At 40.5% G+C, this 22,806-nt stretch overlaps 1 protein-coding gene across 1 annotated transcript in view; it reads left to right on the top strand.

Annotated features, from left to right (window-relative positions):
* The window catches only part of aff2 (AF4/FMR2 family, member 2), a gene marked incomplete at both ends in the record, with an annotated part of 179,714 nt that overhangs the window by 40,979 nt on the left and 115,929 nt on the right, over positions 1-22,806 (top strand). The window contains one exon of the mRNA XM_083915406.1: positions 15,573-15,693. Coding sequence (XP_083771532.1) covers positions 15,573-15,693 — 121 coding nt within the window. The remainder of the gene's footprint in view (positions 1-15,572; positions 15,694-22,806) is intronic.

Raw genomic sequence — 22,806 nt, 5'->3', positions numbered from 1 at the left:
TGGGCCTCCAGACGGCTCTCACATACCGTTTACGGACATGTGAAATACGACTTTTTGTCACAGCCACATGCACTAAGGGTGTTTTCATATTAGGTATGATTGATTTGTACTGTACCTGAGTACATTTGACCCCCCTCTCCACTCCCCAGCCACTCAGCTTTCACATTAGTAACCATACTCAAGTACACTTGCATCATCATCTACATGACATTTGTTTATCAAGTGATTAGACGAACCCTGCTATCCTGAGGGCCGCCATCAGCGGGATACTGCTAACATACAGCAAATAGCTTGTTAAAAGAAATGAAAGGAAACTATTTCAAACATTATTTTATTGAACTTATTGAACATTGACCTGAACACAAAAAGCAGCAATAGAAATGAATGACAGCTAACTCAAAAAAATGCAAAGAGGGGAATTTCACAGTCTTGTGTTTATCACAGGAGTTGACATCAAAAATGATATATTGTGCAGCCGTATGGAGAAAAAAATTATACCTCACTCAATTTTGTTATATTATTTGGCAATATTGAGGGGAGGTGCAGTTATTTTCTAGGTCAAAGGGCAATCCCGAAGAAAATATTTATGATGTTATTCAGAAATATTGAAAAATCAACATAAAAAGTCCAGTCCCTCATCCCACTCGAATAATTGTTATACAGTACCATACAATGTATAACAGAGATGTACTGTATGTAGCTACCGTGACATCACCCATTGGTTTGTGAACTACCGTTTTGATGCCAGAAGATTGTAATTTGGAAGGCACAATCTTGGGTTTTTGAAACCAAAGATGACCATAATTGGACAAGAAGGCGGGGCTTTGTAGGAGTGCTAAGCAGCGTCAGGCTGTGCTCTGCTGTAGTTCCTGTGACGCTGCAGATGATCCGTTAGACTATTGCTGGTGGATGAGCCCGAAGCTCTGGTCAATGGAGTTATTTGTTGCTGTGACACAGAGCCAGTTGAAATTTGCAAGTTTCCCTTAAGTTACCAGCTAATGCTAGGGCTAGCAATCTAACATTAGCTTTGTTAGCAAGGTGCAACTGAATGCTGATCAAGTCCTGTTCAGGTGACCACAATGTTAAAATGAACTCTGATGACATCAAAACACATAGTGAGAGGGTCACAGTCCTCAGAATTTAACACAAACAACACCCAAAGACAAGTTCACAGCTATTTTAATATTCACAGTGCCGTGTGTATCACTGAACCTCTACCCGCACACTAACATGGTGACCTGTCAATCACAAGGTAGCTATGCCCCAAAGCACCCCCTGCTTTACCGTCTATTTGACTCTGAATGGGACCATAATTTACAAAGTGAACATCATGTAAATCAAGTGAGAAGTAGGCTCATTTTCTCATTGACTTCTATACAAACAGATTTTTTTTAGCTACGAGTGGAGTCGCCCCCTGTCATAGATTAGAATGCAGGTTTAAGGCAGTTCTACATTTGCTTTACTTTTCAGACACTTTTCAGCTACGTCCATCTTTATAATACAGTTCAGCACACCTTAGCAGTTTTGCTTGATAACTAACTTAAACTGTTAGCTGATCATGAAAACATTTAGCGATCATTTCAACGCCAGTTTTTCTGCTCAGCATAAACTGCTCCAGCAAATATAGAGCTGTTTACTTTCTGCTTGAGTTAATAACCTGCTCTAATGGTAGTAGTTTTACATAAGGATTGCTTTCAGCAAATTCAATAAATCTTCAACTAAACTGAAAATTGAACAACTCTTGTACTTGTAATAGTTGTAAGTATCCTTGCTCTCCTTTGGTGTAATAAAAAAGCACAGGATGTGGACACAGACATATAGAGTTCATATCGAAACACAGAGCTTCTACACAGACATCTACAGTAAATAGTCCCACAGGTACTGTACATTCACCTGAGATGTCTGCTGTGTGTATCTGCACAAGCATCAACATAAGAGAGGGTGATGAAAAAATGTGTGATGAGTGTTTGAAAACACTGAAAATCCAGCTTTCATTCAAAACTACAGTATGTCTTTTCATTAAGGTCACCAAGAATAAAATGTTCATTCATTCAATTTGTTGTGTTTTAACATCAGCACGGTAATAGTCTGTTAATTCAATCACGTTGAATAACCGCCTCTCTCTTTCTTTTTTTCTTTTTTCTTTTTTACAAAACTTGTGAAAATCCGTGCCTACATTTCATCTGGACATTTGTCGGCAGCACCTACTTAATAAAGGAAATACATATTCCATTATGAATGAAAACAGTATAAATCTTCCCACCTTAGCTGTGAATTATCACACATCTGAAAATGCTCATGTTGTATCCTGAAAGAAGAATAGGTCACCGTCACAGATGTGCGATTGGGCTGAGCTGAAAAATCCTTAAAGAGAATCAAACTTTAAAAAAGAAAGACTACTCTCTGCCTTTGCCTACTGGAAAACTGTGAAATCTATCCATCAGACACATCTGGGATACATTAAAGCCAGATAATTCAAATTGTTGATATGTTCTAAGAGGCCATGTTATCATGTTATCATGCATTTGATCCTTGTACATGGAGAAGTGAGGGGCTCTATACAATGAGTTCTGTGATGTGAAGGCCGGAGTGGGACGGGATGAGATGGTGTGAGAAAGGCATCTAGAGTCACTAGAGTCTGTGTTTACACTGACAGTGAATCTACTCAAAAGTGTTTACACTCAGAAATGTGCCTGAGTGGCCTGTTTTCATTGCATCACACACACTTCAACATCTCGTGCTCTCCCTCTCCTTGTTGCTTTTTGTCTCCCTCTCTTTAATCCTTTGTTTCATTGGGCTCCAAAAGCCATTATGTTAGAGTACCCAAAACAAAAGAGGCGCATGATTTAATAAATGCATGCACGCATGCACGCACGCACACACACACACACACACACACACACACACACACACACACACACACACACACACACACACACACACACACACACAGACACACACGTATTGTATGCAAACACATTTTTAGCATATGTATTGGTATTTTGGCTATTGGCTTTCAGGCTTTCAGGCTTTCCATAGTCACGCCGTTTGTAGTCTTGAATAGCCAGACCTATTGACACAGTGGTGGAGAATGCCTGACATTGGCTGTGCATCCAGCGAACCAGACTACTCTGTATTTGATGGCATGACGCAATGAATTGTGGAGAAATGCAGACTTGCAGTAAGTGTGCATAACGGGCTGAAACAGTCTGCGACAGAGGCCTCATGCACTTGATGATCTGACAGTTGGACAGCCCTAAGCCCTCGCTACATTTACTGGAACTCACCTCAAAGTCTGTGAGTCTTTGAGTGTGGACATTGGGATTGTGCCCTGGAGGTTGTTGGGGCAGTGTAAAGCCTGAAAAGACTACTTGCAGACACTACTCAGGGTAAAGAGTGGGCACCATTCAGTGAGGAGAAAGCAGTAAAACAGAGAAATAAAACTGTATTTTCTGTTTGTTTCATGATGTTTACATTAAAAGTGTGTGTGTGTGTGTGTGTGTGTGTGTGTGTGTGTGTGTGTGTGTGTGTGTGTGTGTGTGTGTGTGTGTGTGTGTGTGTGTGTGTGTGCGTATGTGTGTGCGTGTGTGTGTGTGTGTGTGCGTGCGTGTGCGTGCGCGCATAGTTTGAGACGCTGATGAGGAGGGGCGTGACAAAACGGCGGTCGGGGCTTCTCACCTTGCATGCTGCTTTTGGCTGTGGGGTTGTTGACACCCAGAAAAGTCCCTGTCGCTGTCAAAATAAGAAGAATATCCAGGCAGAGAGCACATACTGACACTACCACATACTTGTAGTAGGTCATAAGTGACGACTGAGAGAGATTACACTTGTATTAGTTTATTCATTTTTGTTGTTTTGTTTTTTTTTAGGATAAAATGACTTATTCCTTGAATGACATTTGTTTTTATTTACAATTAATGTTGTCCTAGAAAGAGGCAAGAACGGAACAATAATGAGATTATTTGGAGTAAAAATATAAATACAGCATTATCAACCAGAAAGAATCTGGTATCTATAAAGGAAACTACAAAGGATTTTAAATTAGGTAACAAAACAAAGGTTTCAATTTCAAGTTTTTGTTACAATAACATGATTATGGAAAACACAATAATCAATTTTGGCATGATTTGCTATTTGCTCAATGTTTTCCACTAAACGTTTTTGTTCCTAAAAAAAAAGGGTTTCCATACATTTTCCATATTGAGCGGAGATCACAGTTTTCTAGGTACAAACGAAAGACGAGAAATAAACACTAAGAAAATATGTACATATAGAAATGAGAGAACACACTGTGTGATTTCTTTATGTGTGTGTCATCGTTATCTCTCCTCCAGTATAATGTGACACACACAAACAACACAAAGCTGCAGAGTCCTCTCATATCCCTGCTCTGTCCTCACTCCCCGTCTATTTATCTATCCATCAGTGTCAAACACACGGGTTTGTGTGATGTGCATTAAAACAAAGCCGAAAGGCAACAATGTGTTTGAGGGCTGTGTCTCATTATAATACCTGCTTTCATGTCCAACACACACAAAGACACAAAGCAGTGATTTCTGATATCCTCCTTCTCACCATCCACGTACATAAACCTAAAGGCTGTATATATTTTCATACTGATGGCATTCTGGATCCTCTTCTTCTCCTACGTCTATCCAGGAAAGCCCGCTGATATTTCTGTGATGTCTAATGCCGTCTGAATGAACACACAAACCAGAAAAACTCACACACAAACACACAGAATGCGTCGTTGAACTGACACTTCAAACAAAGCTTTTGTCTGCTGCCTGACAGCTATTCCTCTCTCCTTCCCCCTCTCCTCCTCTTCCTCCTCCTCTCATTATCCCCCTCACTTCTCCCTGTCATTCCAAAACACTCGGTGTACCTCCTCATTCCCTCGCGCTCTCCCACACACACACACACACACACACACACACACACACACTGCAAACGGTGCATTCAAGGGTTTATTCCTAATTGCTGCTTGGTTAAATGCAGGTTAAATAAAATACAAAGACTGAATATATGAAGGGCTTTTTATACCGCCACTTGAGCTAAAGGTTTAATAATCAGCTGTGTTTCATTTTTATAGAAATAGATGAATATAATGATTCATTTTAAAGCAAATTGTCATAATGACTTCAGTGCTGGCAGAGGTGTCTCTAATAAAAGCGTGGCTTGAACTTTAAAGTCAAATAAAAACAATCTCTCATCAGTTTTGCCATCAAATTGTTCTGTTTTGTGAACATGAACAAAGCTCCTTTGTGTTCTCCGAAAGAGGGATTTTACACTTTGTGGAACAAAAACTCCTCCAGCACTTAAAGGGGTCCATTTTCTTTTCTTTTCTTTTTCTTTTTACTATTATTGGGTCTACCCAATCTTGGCGTAAAGTGAGTATGCTGAGTTTAACTGACTGCAGTGTGTTGCAGAAAGGTTCATTTCACTTAGACACTTGTGTTGGGGAATGGACCATTTATAGCTGATGGCCCTATAGTAAAATTTGGTGGAAAAAGCTTTCAAACAATCCATGTTTAACCAGAACCCAGGGGCAGACATAAATTTGATTTTTCTTATTTATTTTTTTATTTATTATATATTTACTTATTTTTAAGCTTTATTCTGATGCTATATTGTGCACCCTGAAACCCTATTTACATGCAAAGTACATGAATTAATCATTTAATAGAGCCCATGTGTTCTTCAAAAACTGTTGCTTGCTTTCCAGATTAATTGTGAATTGTGACATTAAATGTATGTGTGCTCTACAGTTTCTTCTCCACTACAGGATCAAATGTCACACGAAAAATCCAACTTGTCAGGCTTAAAATAATGCGTTTTGGTTCTAAGGCTAGGTGGTGCTGTTGTATAAAGAGGACTATCTAACATTCACACAAATTACATTTTTGGTTGAGCTTCACATTGACTTAGATTTAAAAATGTTTATGGTCCTATCATTCAGGGTTAAGCTGTAGATTGTACCTACCAAACAAGTCTCCAAACCAATCTGGCTTAGGCTTCTATGCTAGCGTCAAAAACTGTGTTAGCAGCTTGCTAATGTTAGCTATAAATGGTTAAAGTTAGGGTTAGGCTAAAAGACAGGGCTGCAGATACATCTTGTTACTTGTAAGGTTATAATGTATACGTTTTGGCTGTAGTGTTTTACGTATAAACTACAAGTGTTGCTGGACTTATGTCCCTTTCAGACTTCATTCCCTTCTCAACTTTGCACCTGGAGGTAGGAGGGAAGGAGGAACACTGTGGCGTTATTCTCTGCATCAGTCTGGCAAGAACTGACATGACATGACATGACTGAGCTGCTCATTTAAAAGTTGAACTCCTAACATCCATTATAAGTCTGACTTTGGGGATGGAGGCTCGTCCAGGGCGGGCACAGGTGACAGAGCCTGGACCCATAATGCCCATCCTGTGGGTGTGGCAGCAACAAGGATTCGGCTGGGAGAACTAATCCCCCTTAATAAATACATCCATGAACTTTAAATCTAAACAAATAGCAAAAGAACATGGTTGGAGTGGTGGAGCGAATAAATCACAACAAACATGGAGCGTATACTGAACGTATACTGTTGCCCATCAAGTTGGAATACAATATTTGTTACCTCTTCCCATGACATATATTTTTGTATTTGTACAAAAAATTTTAAAAATGGGACAGAACATATTAATGAACATTTACATGTAAATATGTTTTGGATTGTAGCCAGGCAGCTAATTTGCATCCCTTCTCCCATTGGCAGGTAGAAAAAGAAGAGAGAAAGTGAGAGACGTTGAAAAAAGTATAATAAATGTATAACTAAATGATTGTGACAATTGGATTTATTCATTCATTCATATTTGATAAAGTTTATATCTTCTCAAAACTTTATTGATCACTCTCTTCCAAACATATCACAATGAAAATGAAACCATGTACAAATACAATTAAAATAGGAATGTGTCTGTTCACAAAATGAACTATATGGCCAACGGTGTATATTTTGATTCCTTGGCCAAAAGAATGTTGAAATGCCAAATTTGACGTTTGGATTTGGTGCCAAAAGCGCTCAAACAATCCAAGCAACAGCAAGGATTCTGCTGGAAGAACTAATCCAGCTCAACACTTATGTTATACATATACAACAATAAATCTCAATCTCAATCAACAATACTGAAAATACCACATGAGGACAGGCCACCTGTACACCTGCATGGATGTGACAGAAAGGACCAGTCAGCTGTGAAGTGAATGAAGAAGCGGATGTCTGTCGGCTACCACAAGCATTGTGATTTGCCCGAACTCACATTATGCTACATGATGTTTTCATTTGTTTACTTAGGGGGCCGGGTACGATCTAGGGTTAGGGCTTTTTTCTTCTTTCTTATTTTAGTTGGTAGTTGGATATTAGCTCCTATGTGTGCCTCATAGGGAAGGGAATTGAGAACCGGTTGCCTCTGAGCTTATCAATTCCTTTAGTTAATGCTGACATGTTTTTTTTTTACAGTTGACGTCAAACTCCTACATCTATGCTGCTGGAAATTTGAAGAAAGAACAGTCTAAAGTGCGGCTTTACAATAAAAATATCAGCACCAGACCTGCAGACTTAGCAGATTTTTTTCTTTAACAGAAACAAGGATTTAACTACTGTACCTGCATGGTTTTGAATAAAAAGATTTGGTATGAAAACCATAACTCTGGATAACGCATGATGACGACTGAACTGGCTTCTGGGTCGTGGTGTTGGCTCACCGACAAAATGTCTTCATGGTTTCAGATGATTTAAAATGTATTTCCAAGCAGCTGCCTTGAACTGTTCTGACAGTTATTCCCATAAGACACAAATGCAGCGTGAGTCCACAAAGTCAGGCTCCAGTTGATTTTCAATGAAGCAGCTCCAGAAACTCTCATGATGACATACGCAGACCGGAGCGTTTCTTCCTACTGACGACAAAACACAGAATGTACAACTAATCCAATTCAATCCGCTGACCTGCTTCAACATCTGGCTGCTGTGCGGTGTGTTGGAAACAGCCTTCGGTTTGTACTGCCGTTACATGAAAGGCTTCTGCGTTTTTGTACAGACACAAATAAATATAATTTAAAAAAACCCACACATCATTATTTCTGTACATTTCCATACACATTTTACTATAAGGGATAAGAAAGCGTAGTCTAATGGCGTCTGTCATTAACCTTCATTCATGAAGGAAAGGGATCTGCAGCTACCACAGCCTGCTGAGTGCCTTGCTAAGGGGCACCTGAGTAGCAGTTGCAGACGAAGGGAGAGCATTCAACTGAAGTTCTGCGCAGTGAAAGGGAATGAGAGGGTGAGAGGCTGTGTTTCAGATGCTGGTGTGTGAGTGTGTGTGTGTTTAGTTATCAGGGGAGCACAGCATAGCTCTGCTGAGATTAAATTCCCAGAGCTTACTCTGGCTATCAGCATTACTTCAGGACACAAGCACACACACACACAGACATTAACACACACAGAAGGAAAGCAGAGTGGGAGGAAAGAAAGCTGCCATCGCTACATTTTCATTCAGAGAAAATATCAACATGGACAGTATGTCCACTGCTGATATCACCACTGTTATTAATCCCCACCATCCTTTCTGTCCTTTCTGTCTTTCAAAAGTGGATGTTTTATTATCGATCGGCAGTACAGACAAACTTACAGATCTATAGCTGCCATCTGTGATCTATCAATGTGATATAATCAAAAACTGAACATGAGGATGGAGATCAAAACACAGATAATATTTGAATATTTAGAGCTCAAAGTCCTTACTTGTTTTTGCTTAAGGAAATATAACCTATGGCGTTACTGCATCTATCGTGCACGTTTTTCCGTTTGTCTAGAGTGGATTAAACTACGGTGGCCCTGAGAGCTCAACGCACTGTAAATTAAGAAAACACACGCAAATGGACAAAACACAAGCAAATTAAGAAAAATCTCCAGCAAATCGACAACACATATGCAGCATTTCAGACAATACACTACAAATAGAGGAAACAGAACCACATACAGAACCACACTTCAAGTAACACCAACACCGCAGAAACTGTTTCCATGGGTGGACACTGACTACTTACTATAGTCCTCTACACTGTATAACTGGGGGCGGCTTTGGCTCAGGAGGTAGAGCAGGTCGGCCACTAATTGGCTTTTCAAGAAATGTAGACGTGTCCTTGGGCATTGCTGAACCCCAATTTGCTCTCAGTGTACGAATGGTACCTAGCAGATGGCACCTGGTAGCCTCCGCCGTCACTGCATGTGTGTATGAGTGTACAGCACATTGAGTGGTTGAAAACTAGAAAGGCGCTATATAAATGCAAGTCCATTTACCATTTAAAATATGGTATGTCCTTACTGAACAGTGCTCGTTCTCTTCACTCACTCTCTAGCTCGCTCAACAATCGTTGCACTCTCTTTCTCTGACCATTGAGCCCAATGGTCAAAACTGTCTTGTTTTTTTACCAGCCTGAAAACATGTTTATTTCTGCTGTAAATGTAAGCATTTTGACACAGGGCTCTATTGGGATTGAATCACGGTAAACACAACGAGCACCAGTGTAACATTTGTCCAGCAAACTTCATGGAGAACAGCTGGTTCAAAACAGCCTCACTGATCTCTTTTAACAGAGTTTTATCAGGTGTAGGCTTGGCTAAAACATCTTTACTTCACCTCTTCAAATTTAGCAGTTTAGTAAACAGACACTTAACTGTTCTGCAGTTATTACAGACACTTCAACTAACCACAGACAGCTGCTTCGTTCATGTAGTAACGGCGGTGCACTGCTGCAGGATGATTACAGAGGAAACACTGAAGATGGAGACTGAATTGTGCAACATTCATAAAAGGCATTGTATAATTGAATATCGTTATGTTATCAAGGACACTTTAGAAACATTATCATGGCCAACCAATATCACGTTGAACGATAATCTCGTCATATCACCCAAGCCAAGTAAATACATAACATTGTCAATGAATGACAACAGCCTTCCCTTTGTTTTAAGCCAGTAGAAGTGTGCTAGAGACTCTCACTGAATCCTGTCAAGTGAAAGTCAGAGAATCAGTCACGTTAAAACAAAAATAGGCCTAAATGTCACGCTGTGAGCAGGCAATGCTATGTCCGAGAGTTAAGTGAAAAGACCTGGAGCGAAAATAACAAAAAAAGTGAAGAGCAGAGCAATTACCTGGCTGTAGTAGTATTAAACTAAACGCTTTGCTAAAGCTGTGGTGTCAAATGAAACCTGAAGAGTGATTAAGGGCTCAGTGTTGTTGGTTTTTTTCTGTGGTAGAAAAGAAATTCATGCAAATTCATGTGTGTAATGTTTACACTAAATAGTTCAGGTCATATTCTAGTTAATGTATTCTCTGTGATTGTTAAAACAATATTCATAGTTAAAGGAATGAACTATTGAAAAAGACCCGATGATCACTTCTGACCATGTTACTATAATAACTGCAGTTCAGGTTTTTGACTTGATTAAAGGTGATGGTGAGCCAACCCCATCGAGACTTCTAGATCCCTGGATTCCTGCATTAAAGATCCTAGAGCCAAGACCCACCAACCTTACCCTCCTCCTGACAATGGCGTTATGATCAAAAACAAGGCTAGCACCACACATACTGTACGCTCAACCCCAATCCCCACTTACACACACCCTAATTCCTGGACTAACTTACAGCCCCATTTGGCTTCACTTGGTTATCTTCAAACTCAAAAAAGTTTTTAGGCCCGGCAGCTCAAATAATGCTTTATTCTTTTTAGGTTGTTTTTTTTTGCTGGTAGCAAGCAAAGACACAGGAACTTGGCGTGGGTCTTGAGGAGAACGTGTAGCGTTTATTCACAGACAGTAAACTGTACTCACACTGCACTGCTAACCAAAACCTTCCCTTCCCGCTAAGTAAAGCCATACTCTTCATCACACACGCAGTCGCTCTCGCTTTCGCTGACAGTGTGTGTGACTGTGTGTGTATGAAAGTCGGGCACAGACAGACAGAGGATGGTTCGGCAGCATCCATAGAAATGACAGCAAAACTTGTCTCAGCATTTCTTTCTCTCTCTCCATCTCACGTTACGGGTTATTCCTTAGAGGAGCTCGCCATTTTACTTTAGAAATAATTAAAAATACATTTTGAATCTCGGCTGGGAGTCGATAATATAACTCAAGTAATATAACTTTGTGTTAGCAATTCTGTGCATCGCAAAAAACTTGATTTAGACGCAGAATCCACAGCTCTAAAGAGTTTCACTGACCCTGCTGACAGCGCTAAAAAAAATCAATGCATTGATGTGCAAAAAGACCGAGCAGCAGTTTAACCTGTGTGTGACAGTCAGATAGAGCCGTGCTCTGTTCCTGCCGCACGCTTGGAAATAAATCTCGGATGTGTTAATTACCTCGTCTGACCTGATTCCCTCTGTGTGAACGTCTAGTGTGTGACAGAGACAGTGATCTGTGGCATGGGACTGCAGCGGTGTGTGTGTGTTGTATACTCATGTTTGTCATAGTGACAGCTCTGTCAGTTATCTTTCTGCACTGACAGACAATGTACATGTCAAGCGGCAGTCCCAGCACACACAATGTTCTCGTCTACATACACTGCTGTAACACACACATGCACACGCACACAAACACCTAACCTGTCAATCATTTTGTCTGGTATCCTCACTGCTCTCGCTCACTTTTTGCTCCTCCTTCCCTCCTATTCTACCTTTCTCTCCCTATCCCTCGACTCCATCTCTCATCATTCTGTTATTTTTCTTTCCTTTTTAAGAAACCGTCTGTTGCCCTGAAACTGGGTCCCCCCCCGCCCCATGGATCTCTGTGTTTTTTTCCCCCTCTCATTGCCTCTCCGCTCTTTCTCCTTCCACTCACATCTTCCTGACAGAGTAAATGTTGAAGGCAAGGTCTGGTGGAGAAAAAGAGAAAGTCTCTTTTAATTGTGTTCATCGCTAATTAGCCGGGCTGTCTCATCTCTCGGCGGGGGATGAGGTAAAGCAGGATGCCCTTTCTGGGATCAGAAGGCCACAGCCTCATGCAGAACTTGTGCTCACACACACTCACACATTTACACACACATTACTGTGTACTTTTGAGATTTGTGTTTGGCTGCCAGCTTGTAGATTTCTCAGTGGAGGCTAGTGATTGAAAAAGTTTAGGAGGGCAGGGTGAATCAGTAACTGTGCAGTAAAAGGTTTTTTTTATGCTAAAAATACATGATTACATAAGGAAAATGTTCTAAAAACCCAGGCTTCACCATCCTCTCTATTCCCCATACACCGCTCGCCAAGCTTCTTATCATTGTTTACTGTTTTCTGTCTCATATTTTAAACGCCACAAGGAACAATCTTGACTCATACCCACAAGCAGTAATTCTAGCTTTCATGACAGAAAACCATAGTTCATAGAAATAGTGTAGGAACGTTAAGAGATTAAAAGCACATTTCGTTGGGATCCATCCAACGACAGTGTGACAGGACATAAATGCATCTGTCCTTTGCAGTGTGGTCTGGTTCAGTGGGTACAACACGTCATAAACACTGCCTGGATTAGGGCTTCAATTCCCACTGGGCCCACCTCCGTTAAAAAGGAATGCACTCATGAATGAAAGTACTCAGCTAATGGCATATGTTACATCATTTGCCCTTATTATAAATAGAAAAATTGTAACAGGGTTGCCTTTTTGAACTCTGGCTAATATTGTAGGAAGAAACAATTTATTGCTGTTAACAGCACAAACAATAAAGTGTGTGTTGGTTACCCTCATACACTGTATGTAAAGACACCCATCCATTGTTTCATTCATTTAATTTCCTTATCTTCTGGTTGATAGTGATGAGAATTGCTAAGATTGTTTTGATACCAATACTATTGGTATAATATATTGATTGATCGATTCTGCCTGTCTGATTCCTCAATTAATCCTGTTGAATTTTCTGTGTAAAATAAAAAATAGGCTTAATCAGGTTTTCAATGCAATAGTATTATTATCTCTTAGTTACACACAGTGTTAATAAAAATGAAAGAATAAGTGTAGAGCTTTCCTTTTCATTTAAAAATGCTGGTAAGCCCTGTCCTGTTCATCATGAATTTTGAATTAAATTAACCTTGGCTGATCTTGTTTTGATAGAAAAAAAAGTATTTCTTTTTTTAATCATCTGCAGATACAGATAGAAGGCACAGAAAGCCACGGGCAATAGCTTTAGGAAAGTGCTGGCTGACATAATGGTCTCTAGTAGCATGGGACACGCACTTTCTATGAGTCTGAGGATCAAGCAGCCTTTAAAAATGAAATTTGCTGGAGTGCTGGAGTTCATTCAAAAGTCAAAGAGTCAAAATAACTACTTAAACTCAGTGCTGAGCTGATTCAAAGAGATAGAAAAAATGAAATTTGAAACTGTCATTATAAATACTTAGGTCAGTGTTTAGTGTTTAGAGGGCCCAGATTGTAAAAAGTAGGATTTTCATGCCTTTCTTTAATTATAAAGCAGTCCGAGTTGCACTTTAAATACTGTGAAAGTATCAAAATGTTCAGTCCACAGAGAAATGCACACAGCCAGTATTCAGAAACTGTCTGGGTTCGAAACTGCTTACTACACTAGGATGTCCTACTGATTTGTAAAAATCCTCTAGTATGCATCAGACCAGTCTCGATCAGTCACCATATCTCGCCTGCTGCATCAAACAATGCAAAGCACTGAATTGGCCACTCAACAGTGCCCAACTACTGTGGCTGTAACAGCTTCCGTATGCTATTTTAACGCTCAATTAACTTGTGCAAAACTTTTTACTCAAAGAGTCAACTGTGTAGATTTTGAATATTGTCATTGTTATGAAAATTGATGGCAAATTAAAAATTGACTCTGTTATCAGACTTGAGAAGCTGCACAAAGTGGAGCGACCCTAACCCTAACAAAATGCTGAATTAATAAGCGAAGGTACGGGGAAACATAGGAATGACCCCACAGCAAACTAGCACCTGCCGGGGTCCTATGCTCCCCGGTCGCATAAGCCTTTGCCTCCGCTTATTTAATTCAGCATTTTGTTAGGTTTGCCCAAGATGTTGGGGCACCGCACTTCACGCCATAGGGCATTGCACTTCATGCCACAGTTAGGGTTAGGGGGAGGGTTAGGGTTAGGAGCTAGTGTTAGGCCGATTTGCCAGGAAATTCTGCGCTGATTGTGGAAAAAATAACAGACCGGGAAACATAGGACCCGGGGAACATAGGACCCGAGGAAGATAGGACCCAGGGTACATAGGACCCGAGGAAGATAGGACCCAGGGAACATAGGACCCGGGGAACATAGGACCCGGGGAACATAGGACCCAGGGAACACAGAAGCCAGGGAACATAGGTACGGTTCCCACCTGCCCGGGGTGCTAGCTTGCTTGCCGGCCAGTCCCCTCTGACAGACACCGCTGTGAGCTGGCTGGAGCCCTCTGAGTGACCAGTCTTGTAGCAAAGAGGCTTTTATTCTGTTGACAGTGACAGATGGTTTGTTTCAATATCACAACAAAAAAGTCCATGGCACGATTAACAGCAACCTGTGGTAATCTGCCTTTTCACAGTTAAAAACACAACCGCTGTTAATGAGCTCACCAGCCTTCTAAAGACCAGCGAAGAGAAGAGTCGAGTCGAGAGAGAAGACAGCCTCTGACAGGGCAGAGACATGTCTCTCTTTCAGACTTGTAAATAAAATATATCATTTAAAGTTGTATAAATTAAACTTTAAAAAGCATCAGTGTAAAATAAATGTATTGCACCAAATAAAGCTAATTTCCATCTGTGGTTTGTAGGGGTGTATACCCTACTGTGCACTTATAACAATATAAAATGTTCAATGCTCCTTAGCAAACTACAAAGTAAATAATTTAAGTTTAATAATACATACTACCAACTAATGCAGTATGTGGTATGTACTGTATACTGCATACTGCATTCATCTGTAGTATGTTGTATGTGGTTCCCAATACAGCCTGTGTCTTTAAACAAGCTGTCAGGACTTCTGTAGAGTTGTGATGTCACAACTATACTATATATAGGTAGAAAGAGCTGCTACAGCGCTGTTACAGGAATTCCCCTAATGCAACGACAGTGCAGAGAGTGCAAATGCAAAGACCCAGGAACACTGACCAATCAGAGCAGACTGGGTTTTTTCAGGAGTGGGTCCTAAAGAAAAATAATGTGATTTTTGAACATTAAAGCATTTAACCTGTTTTAGAAACCCAAAATACAAGTATGATATGGAAAATGTTGGATTCTTGTTTTACAGAAACCATCTCTTCTGCCACTTTGAAACTTAAACCAGACAGCCAACTAATCTTTCTCTTTCTCCCTTTTGAGTCATTTTCAGACTGACTTGATTCAGCCTGTTATTTCTCTTTCCCAGCTACAAGGCTGCTCTAATCACACAGCAGGAACAGAATTCAACCAACATTCTTTGTAGACCCAAAAATGACTTGTTAGTAAAAGTCATTAAAAACCAGCAGGTCTGACTGATAACAGGCAGTGTGTCGGCTTCAGTGTAAGATTCTAACAAGCTTTTCACTTTGTGTCCTTCCAGTCATCTGGAGTCGGATCGCAGCGCCTTGAAGAGGCGAGAGTGGGAGCGGAGGAACCAGGAGGTCCAACAGGATGAAGACCTGTTCTCCACTGGATTCAACCTGTTCGGAGAACCTTATAAAGTAAGAGTGACTGATTACTGAATATTTAGTAATTACACACATTAAATTAATTTTGTAATCAGAGTCTGCACAGTAAAGATCTGGCGGTAGACGGGCGTCATCGAAGTCCTGTCCGTACATCCGCCCAACCAATCATGAACCGATCACAGCTGTCACTGTTTACTTTCACTGTAAACAAACCACACATGCGCACTGCACACTGACCTCTTGTGTCATACACGTACATGCCAGCATTGTGAAAAATTTATTTGCCGATAGGTCGACGGAAACTATCGGCTGATACCGATTTTCTGCCGATTAATCCAATAAATCGGTGCATCCTTAATACCTCTTGTTAATTACTCAGATGTAGAGGTGTTGGTTGTAAAAGTATATTAACTTTGGAGTAAGCTACGCTAACATTAGCTGTTTTAGCTGTTTTCCCATAATTCCCTTTGTAAGAGCCATTGGGACTGGATTTACTTCTCCAGGGGAGATGGGGTGATTGTAATATAATGTGGGTAAAAATTACAGCTTCTATTCCTTCTACTTTTTTATCAGCTTAGTATAAAATTTGACCTTTGCATGGAAATGTAGTAAAAAATGTATTTGTTAATCTGACATACAGTATGACACTAACATATAGACCTGTTGGGAAACCAATGAAAGTCACAAGAGGAAAAGCTTGTCAAATGTGCTGTTGTTATGTTAGCTACTACATTGGCGCCATTAAAATTATGCACAATTAGCAGTTCCTCTTTGCAGTGTTACTATGGATATGCAGACAACAATCGCTGGACTTCTTTTACACCGAATAAAACTTGAAATCATGATGATTGTCAGGCAAGTTCTGCAGTCATGAAGAAGTATATTGGGATGGACATTAAGATGATGATAAGGATATTCTCAGGACGTGTAAGTGGCACTAAATGACAAATATCGGTTTTACATTCCTGTGTTATGACTCCAAGGAGTGTGACTTTAACTTAAAATTCACCTCACTGTCTTTGCCTCACGTCTTTCCCTTGGGCCTTTGCCTGTGTACAGTCGAGTGTCTATCACAGACCATATCCTGTAATTTCCTCATGTATAAAATGTTGTGTGGAATGATGAGTTAAATCGCAGTGGAGGATAGTTAATATTTCATTCCCCACCTCTCCCTGTAATGGTAGTGCCGTCCGAATGGGGCTTAGTTAGGTTATTCATATGCATAGATTTCACCTTGCTGAATGCCATCGGCCTTTTGGCAAATAACACAGATGTAGACATACAGATGCTGCACTCAGGCTTGTGAGATGTGTCTCAGGTGCCGCCATCTTGGGACGGTTTCACACCTGTTCTGATAGACTGTATATAAAGACTTGGGGGTTCTGACAAAAGAAATGTACAAACTCAACAACATGGATTAATGTTTACTTTTTATTAATGTTTCTCAATATTTTACTGTTTAAACATGTTGAATTTGATACATCACAAACAGTAGCTCCTGATCGTTCATGAAAGATCGAGTTTAGTGACTGTCCTGATGCTAAATGAAGCTAACGCTATCTTTGGTTGGGTATTTAGTAACTGCCACTCTATGCTATTCAAGAGACAACCTCGCAACTGAAGTGCAGTTCCTTGAACTGCCACCTGAGGTGTTTTCCATGTGAGTCAATCCCCATAGACCCCCATGTTAAAATGCCCGACTTTACAACAGAAGTCATGTTTAAGAAACAAAAAACTAGCAGTGGTGTAGTGGAGGGTATACGCAGGTATACAGATCATACCCACCTCTTACTCTGGCAGTTTACAGTATACCCTGCTGTCTGCCAAAAAGACAATTGAATATTTAGGAGCATGGTATCTTTTTCTTCAAAATAATTGTCAATAATTGTGCTGGACATATTATTTTTGCATGACACAATAATAAAATAAATGTATGTTTACCCACTCCCTTCATGGTCACATACTCATCTACATAGCAGTACCCCCACCTCATGAACTACCACTGGTCTCTAGCTTATTTCCCCTTTCATGATAACTGTACTGGGGCTACATTTTTATATATAACTCATTTGTTTAAATTATACAAAGGTTTAAAGCCACTTACTGTTAATATCTACACAAAATAAGGTATTTTGGTATGAAATCTTCATTTTTAATTCAACCAAGTATGTCGTAAATACATGTCTGTCATTTGTAACAAACCAAATCTTAAAAAATTCAGCCATAACTAAAGTGATGCTTTTAATAGTGGATATACCTCCTACCTCAATAGATATACATGCATTAAAAGACGTGGCTCCCCTGTCCTAAGATGGCAGCTGCGTTGGCGTGTAGCTCCAATGGACAGCAGCGGCCAGTGTGGTTTCTACGTACAGTATGTACATATATATCCATGGGCAAATAAGATGATATTCATTGTCTGTTGTGTTGCATCAATTTTGCAAAATCATGTGAAAGAAGGCTGTATTAAAAATTGTTCCCTAAATTTGTATGATTTAATCTTTGGCCATTCAAAAGTAGTGTAGTAAAGGTTCAGTTTTTTGTTTTTTTTATGAAGATTTTTTCATTTCCCTGCCACAAAAGGGGGAATAAATAACACCTAAAAAAACATCTACATCCGCCTCCAGCCAAATTGCTATATCATCTGTACGGGCCCAGAATTTCCCAATTGGTGCATCCCTAAGTATTTGCCTCTCAGCAATGTACATAACAACATAACGACCTTCGTATCTAACTCACAAATAAAGCGGATAACCACATTGCCAAGAAGACCATTTCTAAACTTAACTTCGAATCTGAAACAACCAGTTCTACAAATGTCAAGCAAACAGTTACTGTCCACCAATTTGAATATTAGGACTGTAACACAAAGAAATCCTGTAAACTCACAGTGAGCCTCACACAGTCATCTTTACAACCTGGCCGAGCTGTCATTCTTCACACTGAGTGCTGCTTCCTCCACACAGGGTGCTCTTCCGTTGCTGTTTAGGTGACAGTTTTATACTTTGCTGTTAAGTGTTGATTGATCTCTGCGGGAGGAGAATGGACATACCTGACACCAGAATTTCATTTGGGGAAAAGGAGGGAATTTACGACGTCTTAATCAGTGAGGATGGGCCATTCTCCTCTACAGCAGCTCTGCTTTGTGATTTGGGCTCATATGAAACAATTTGGCCTAGTGCAAGGAATCAATTGAAATTAATTGTTATTACTAACCGGCAATTATCAAAACATTCATCTTTTACATAATGCACTTTAATGCTGTTTTTGCAGATGATATAGTTGATGATGGCCTGTGGATCAACACAGGCTCTTGTTTCTTCCTCCCGTCTTCCCGCTGAAGCAGCTAGTGTAATATCCTCGAGCATAAGGTTGTGGTCTGTTCTGTTCTAAGGTACTGGAGGATGCCATCATTTTGTTTTTTCTTTAGCTGAAAGTGAAAGTGAAAGTTTCCATGGCCACTCTGTTTAAAACGGAATTTGGTCTGTTAACTCTTGTTTGCGACCGCCAGGCACTTCAACACTAGGATATGCCTCCAAGTGTATCGTCCTTGGGACGGACTGGCTTAGAATCTTGACAGAAAGTGTTTAAGTGCTGCTCGGTCTGAACGCAGAGGACGTGGGGGCTTCGCACTAAGACGCCACTCGAGGTTTCGGCTGCACATGAGAGGTTGTGTTCTCATAATGAATCTAATCCTCGGTGCCTCCATACTCCAACTAATTGTTTCCAGCTAATTAATGGTGCTGAGGTTAGGTCAGGATGAGTGTGTGTGTGTGTGTGTGTGTGTGTGTGTGTGTGTGTGTGTGTGTGTGTGTGTGTGTGTGTGTGTGTGTGTGTGTGTGTGTGTGTGTGTGTGTGTGTGTGTGTGTGTGTGTATGAGAGTGTTAAGAGAGAGCAAGGAAGACTGTGGACTTGTCGGTGTGAACTGATTTCGACACTGCTGCTGCTACCTGGATGAGGGGATGATCCATTTTGCCCTTCAATTAATTATTGGACCCCAAATGAGAAGATTTTTTGGTCCCTTATTTTCATTTATTTTAGCAGTTATGCAAATACTAGAAGCGCAAATACCAGATGCGCTTCGTCTTCGGCTCGCTTGTCAATTTCTTGATTCTATTCATGGACCACAATTTAAGTGCTAGTTAAAAAATTTTGAGAGCTGTTCCTCCGAGTTTCAGCAATACTCGTACTAATCTTTAACCTGTCAAATAAAAATCATTCAAAACTCATTCTGCTGAGGACAATTGCAGTGTGGTAAGGTCGTGCAGCCCAGCAGTGAGTTGGTTGAATTGAATGTTAAACTTAAGTTCTACTGTCATTTTTACATAGTTCTATTTTAAAGATGACTATTTCCTTTCTTCATAATGTGTAGCGGTATCTTTGCAACTCAACACTCACACACGACAGTTCGGAGTACCACACAGAGTCAAGGCACGATATTTTTTTTCTCCCTTTATACTATTTTTATTTTCCCACCTCAGCTTGGCGGCTCCTTTCCCATCCCCGGGGCTTGATCCCGTGCATTAAAACGGCGTTGGCAGCAACAACAGCCGTGTGTTGAGGAAGTGAATCAGCTGATTAATACGCTATAGGGGAGACAGAGCTGTTACCAGCTGACTGTTGCGCCAATTAATTTTGAATGGCCAATGGGGAAGCTCTGTTTGACCAGCGTCATCACTCAGTGGACCAATGGCGTAACTTTATCACTCAGTGACAGACATTTATAGGGCTGGCCTGGCATTGCTGTGGTCCAGAAAAAAACTATGGCAATGATGCATGTTATAAGTGGCCCGAAGGGGTGACTGCATCATTCTTAAGGGACCACGTGTTTACTTGTTTTATACTCCACCTCTTTCCAACTAATCTTTCTCCTCCATACATATCCCCAGTTTATCTCTCACTGCTGCTAAACTTGAAATACGGCTTTGGCACACCTTGCAACTTTCTTCTGCTGATTTATTTGCCACACTAACAAATTCCTCTTTTTTTTAAGAGGGTGTTGCTTTACTTGGTACAATTCAGTGGCTTTACCATGGCCTCTACAACCTCACTGTACTTTCTCTGAAGCTAAGTGCTGACTGCACTTAACAAACTGCTCCTTTAGAGATTTATATCAGCCCTTTTTCATGATCACAAAGGATTTATTCTATCATTTCCCGTCCCTCTCTTGTTGTTGTTTTTTTCTACCATCAGTCTCTCTGTACCTGTATATCTATCATGTGTCTGTCTCTTTAGTTCTCTCTCTCTCTTCCTCTCCAGTATTCATTCTCTCTGTCAGCTATTAGCTAATCCCTCTTCTAATCCTGTTAAAGAGCGTTATGCTGTTAGCAGCTATTTGGGATGATCTATTCACACACACTCACACACATACACACACATAGGTATTCATCCTTTCCTTCTCCTCTGTTTTCCATTTGGTCTCTCTGTAAATGTGTTTTCTGTTCCTCTTCAGCCACCAGATCTTTTATTCATGAGCCTGAGATGGAGAAGAGATGAGCTAATTTATTCACAGCTAACTTTGGCTCACCACGGTGTGTAGTGTTTGTGTGTGTGTGTGTGTACACACAGAAATTACATCTGTTAAGATTATTTGAAAGCAATTCTCTCCTTTCTTTTATGAATCTTTTGTGAATAAGGCTTGATTATTTGCCCTGTTTAATTGTTTGGTATTTTCATGGTTTCCTTCTTTATTAAAGTGTGAAACTGAAAGATACAGTTAGGTGAACAAAGACATGATACGAGAGATGAATGTTGCTTCCCGTCAAATATTATTGTGTTACGTTTTTTTGTGGACCACGGAACGTCAGACACAGGACTTTTGAGCTGGTTTCACACCCCCGCATGGTAACTGCCCTGTCTACTGCCTACCTTCAAGACATTACCCAGAAAATCAAAGCGTTTATAAAGGAGGCTCCTGTAGCCTGGTGGTTACCACCAGAAGTTCAGCACGGTGAAATCCACCATGATTTCTGGGTAATGTCTTCAAGGTAGGCAGTTGACAGGGCAGTTAACATCCCCTCATTAAAATAAGGGGAGGTGGCAAGTTATCACGCAGCGGTGTGATAGCCCCTTTGCCTGGGGTAGCGATGAGATGTTCACGAATGAAACGTTTATTTGATATGAACGAAAGGAACCAAGTGGTACTTGAGAGCCGTTCTATGTGTAAATCCACGGTGCCGGGTCCATCCTCGCATGAGCGATTCACTGCACTTGTGCCTCTTCCTGTGGCTATGACAGAAGTAGTGGCCCGCAAGATGCACAGACAGCTGCTACACTGAAAACACACCAAACAAGCTTTTATTGAAACTTTTATCCAACATGTAAGATAGACATGCATGAGCACACAATGCCTGATTGATTTTCACAGATAAAAGTAACGCAATCAGTGAAGGTATTTAAAAAAGAACGAGGAGACACTCTTTTAAATAGCTCTCAGAAAGGAACAAAGCCATGAGATCTGGCTACCATCAAAGAGCCGTAATTCCCTGGGGTTTACTTATGATTTTTTAATAATTGCAGAGATATTCTTTACCAACAATGACAGCGGTGCTGGTATTGTTTTCACCTTGTGTGTCATCATGGATAAATGTGCACCAGGAACTTCCGCAGAGGTGGTTTTAAGTATTTAGCCCGGTGTTTAGTTTATGTCTATCTGCAGCTAAATTTTGTCTCAGCAGTTACGAAACTTGACAGGTTTGAGTAGTTGAGATCAAAATTAAGGCAGAGTTAGAAATTCGGTGGGGTCCGAGCAGGGCGGCACACACAGACTTGCGCCCCCGTCCTGATTTGTCGATGCAGGTGTGATCCCATCTGAAGATACAGTATAGTCATTGTTTTTTACTTCAATGTTCCTGTTAAGACTGAATCCTAAATTACTATTAAACTAATTTGATCATGAAGAAAGGACATCTCTGTATAGCAATTACCATCAAATGATGCTTACATTACTCTCTATTAGAGCAAATAGACAGCTGGGGTTCTACTGATTTTTAAGGCGATGAAGTGTCTAACGCACACACAAACACACACACACACACACGCACACACACACACAAACACACACACACACACACACACACACACACACACACACACACACACGATTCCCTCCTCAGCAATAAGACCTCTGTATGGATCATTGACTGT

Source organism: Echiichthys vipera, assembly GCF_963691815.1.
Source record: "Echiichthys vipera genome assembly, chromosome: 6".
NCBI classification, from domain to species: Eukaryota; Metazoa; Chordata; class Actinopteri; order Perciformes; family Trachinidae; genus Echiichthys; species Echiichthys vipera.
Note: the sequence above shows the minus strand (reverse complement) of the source record. Positions and strands in the feature narration are given on the sequence as shown.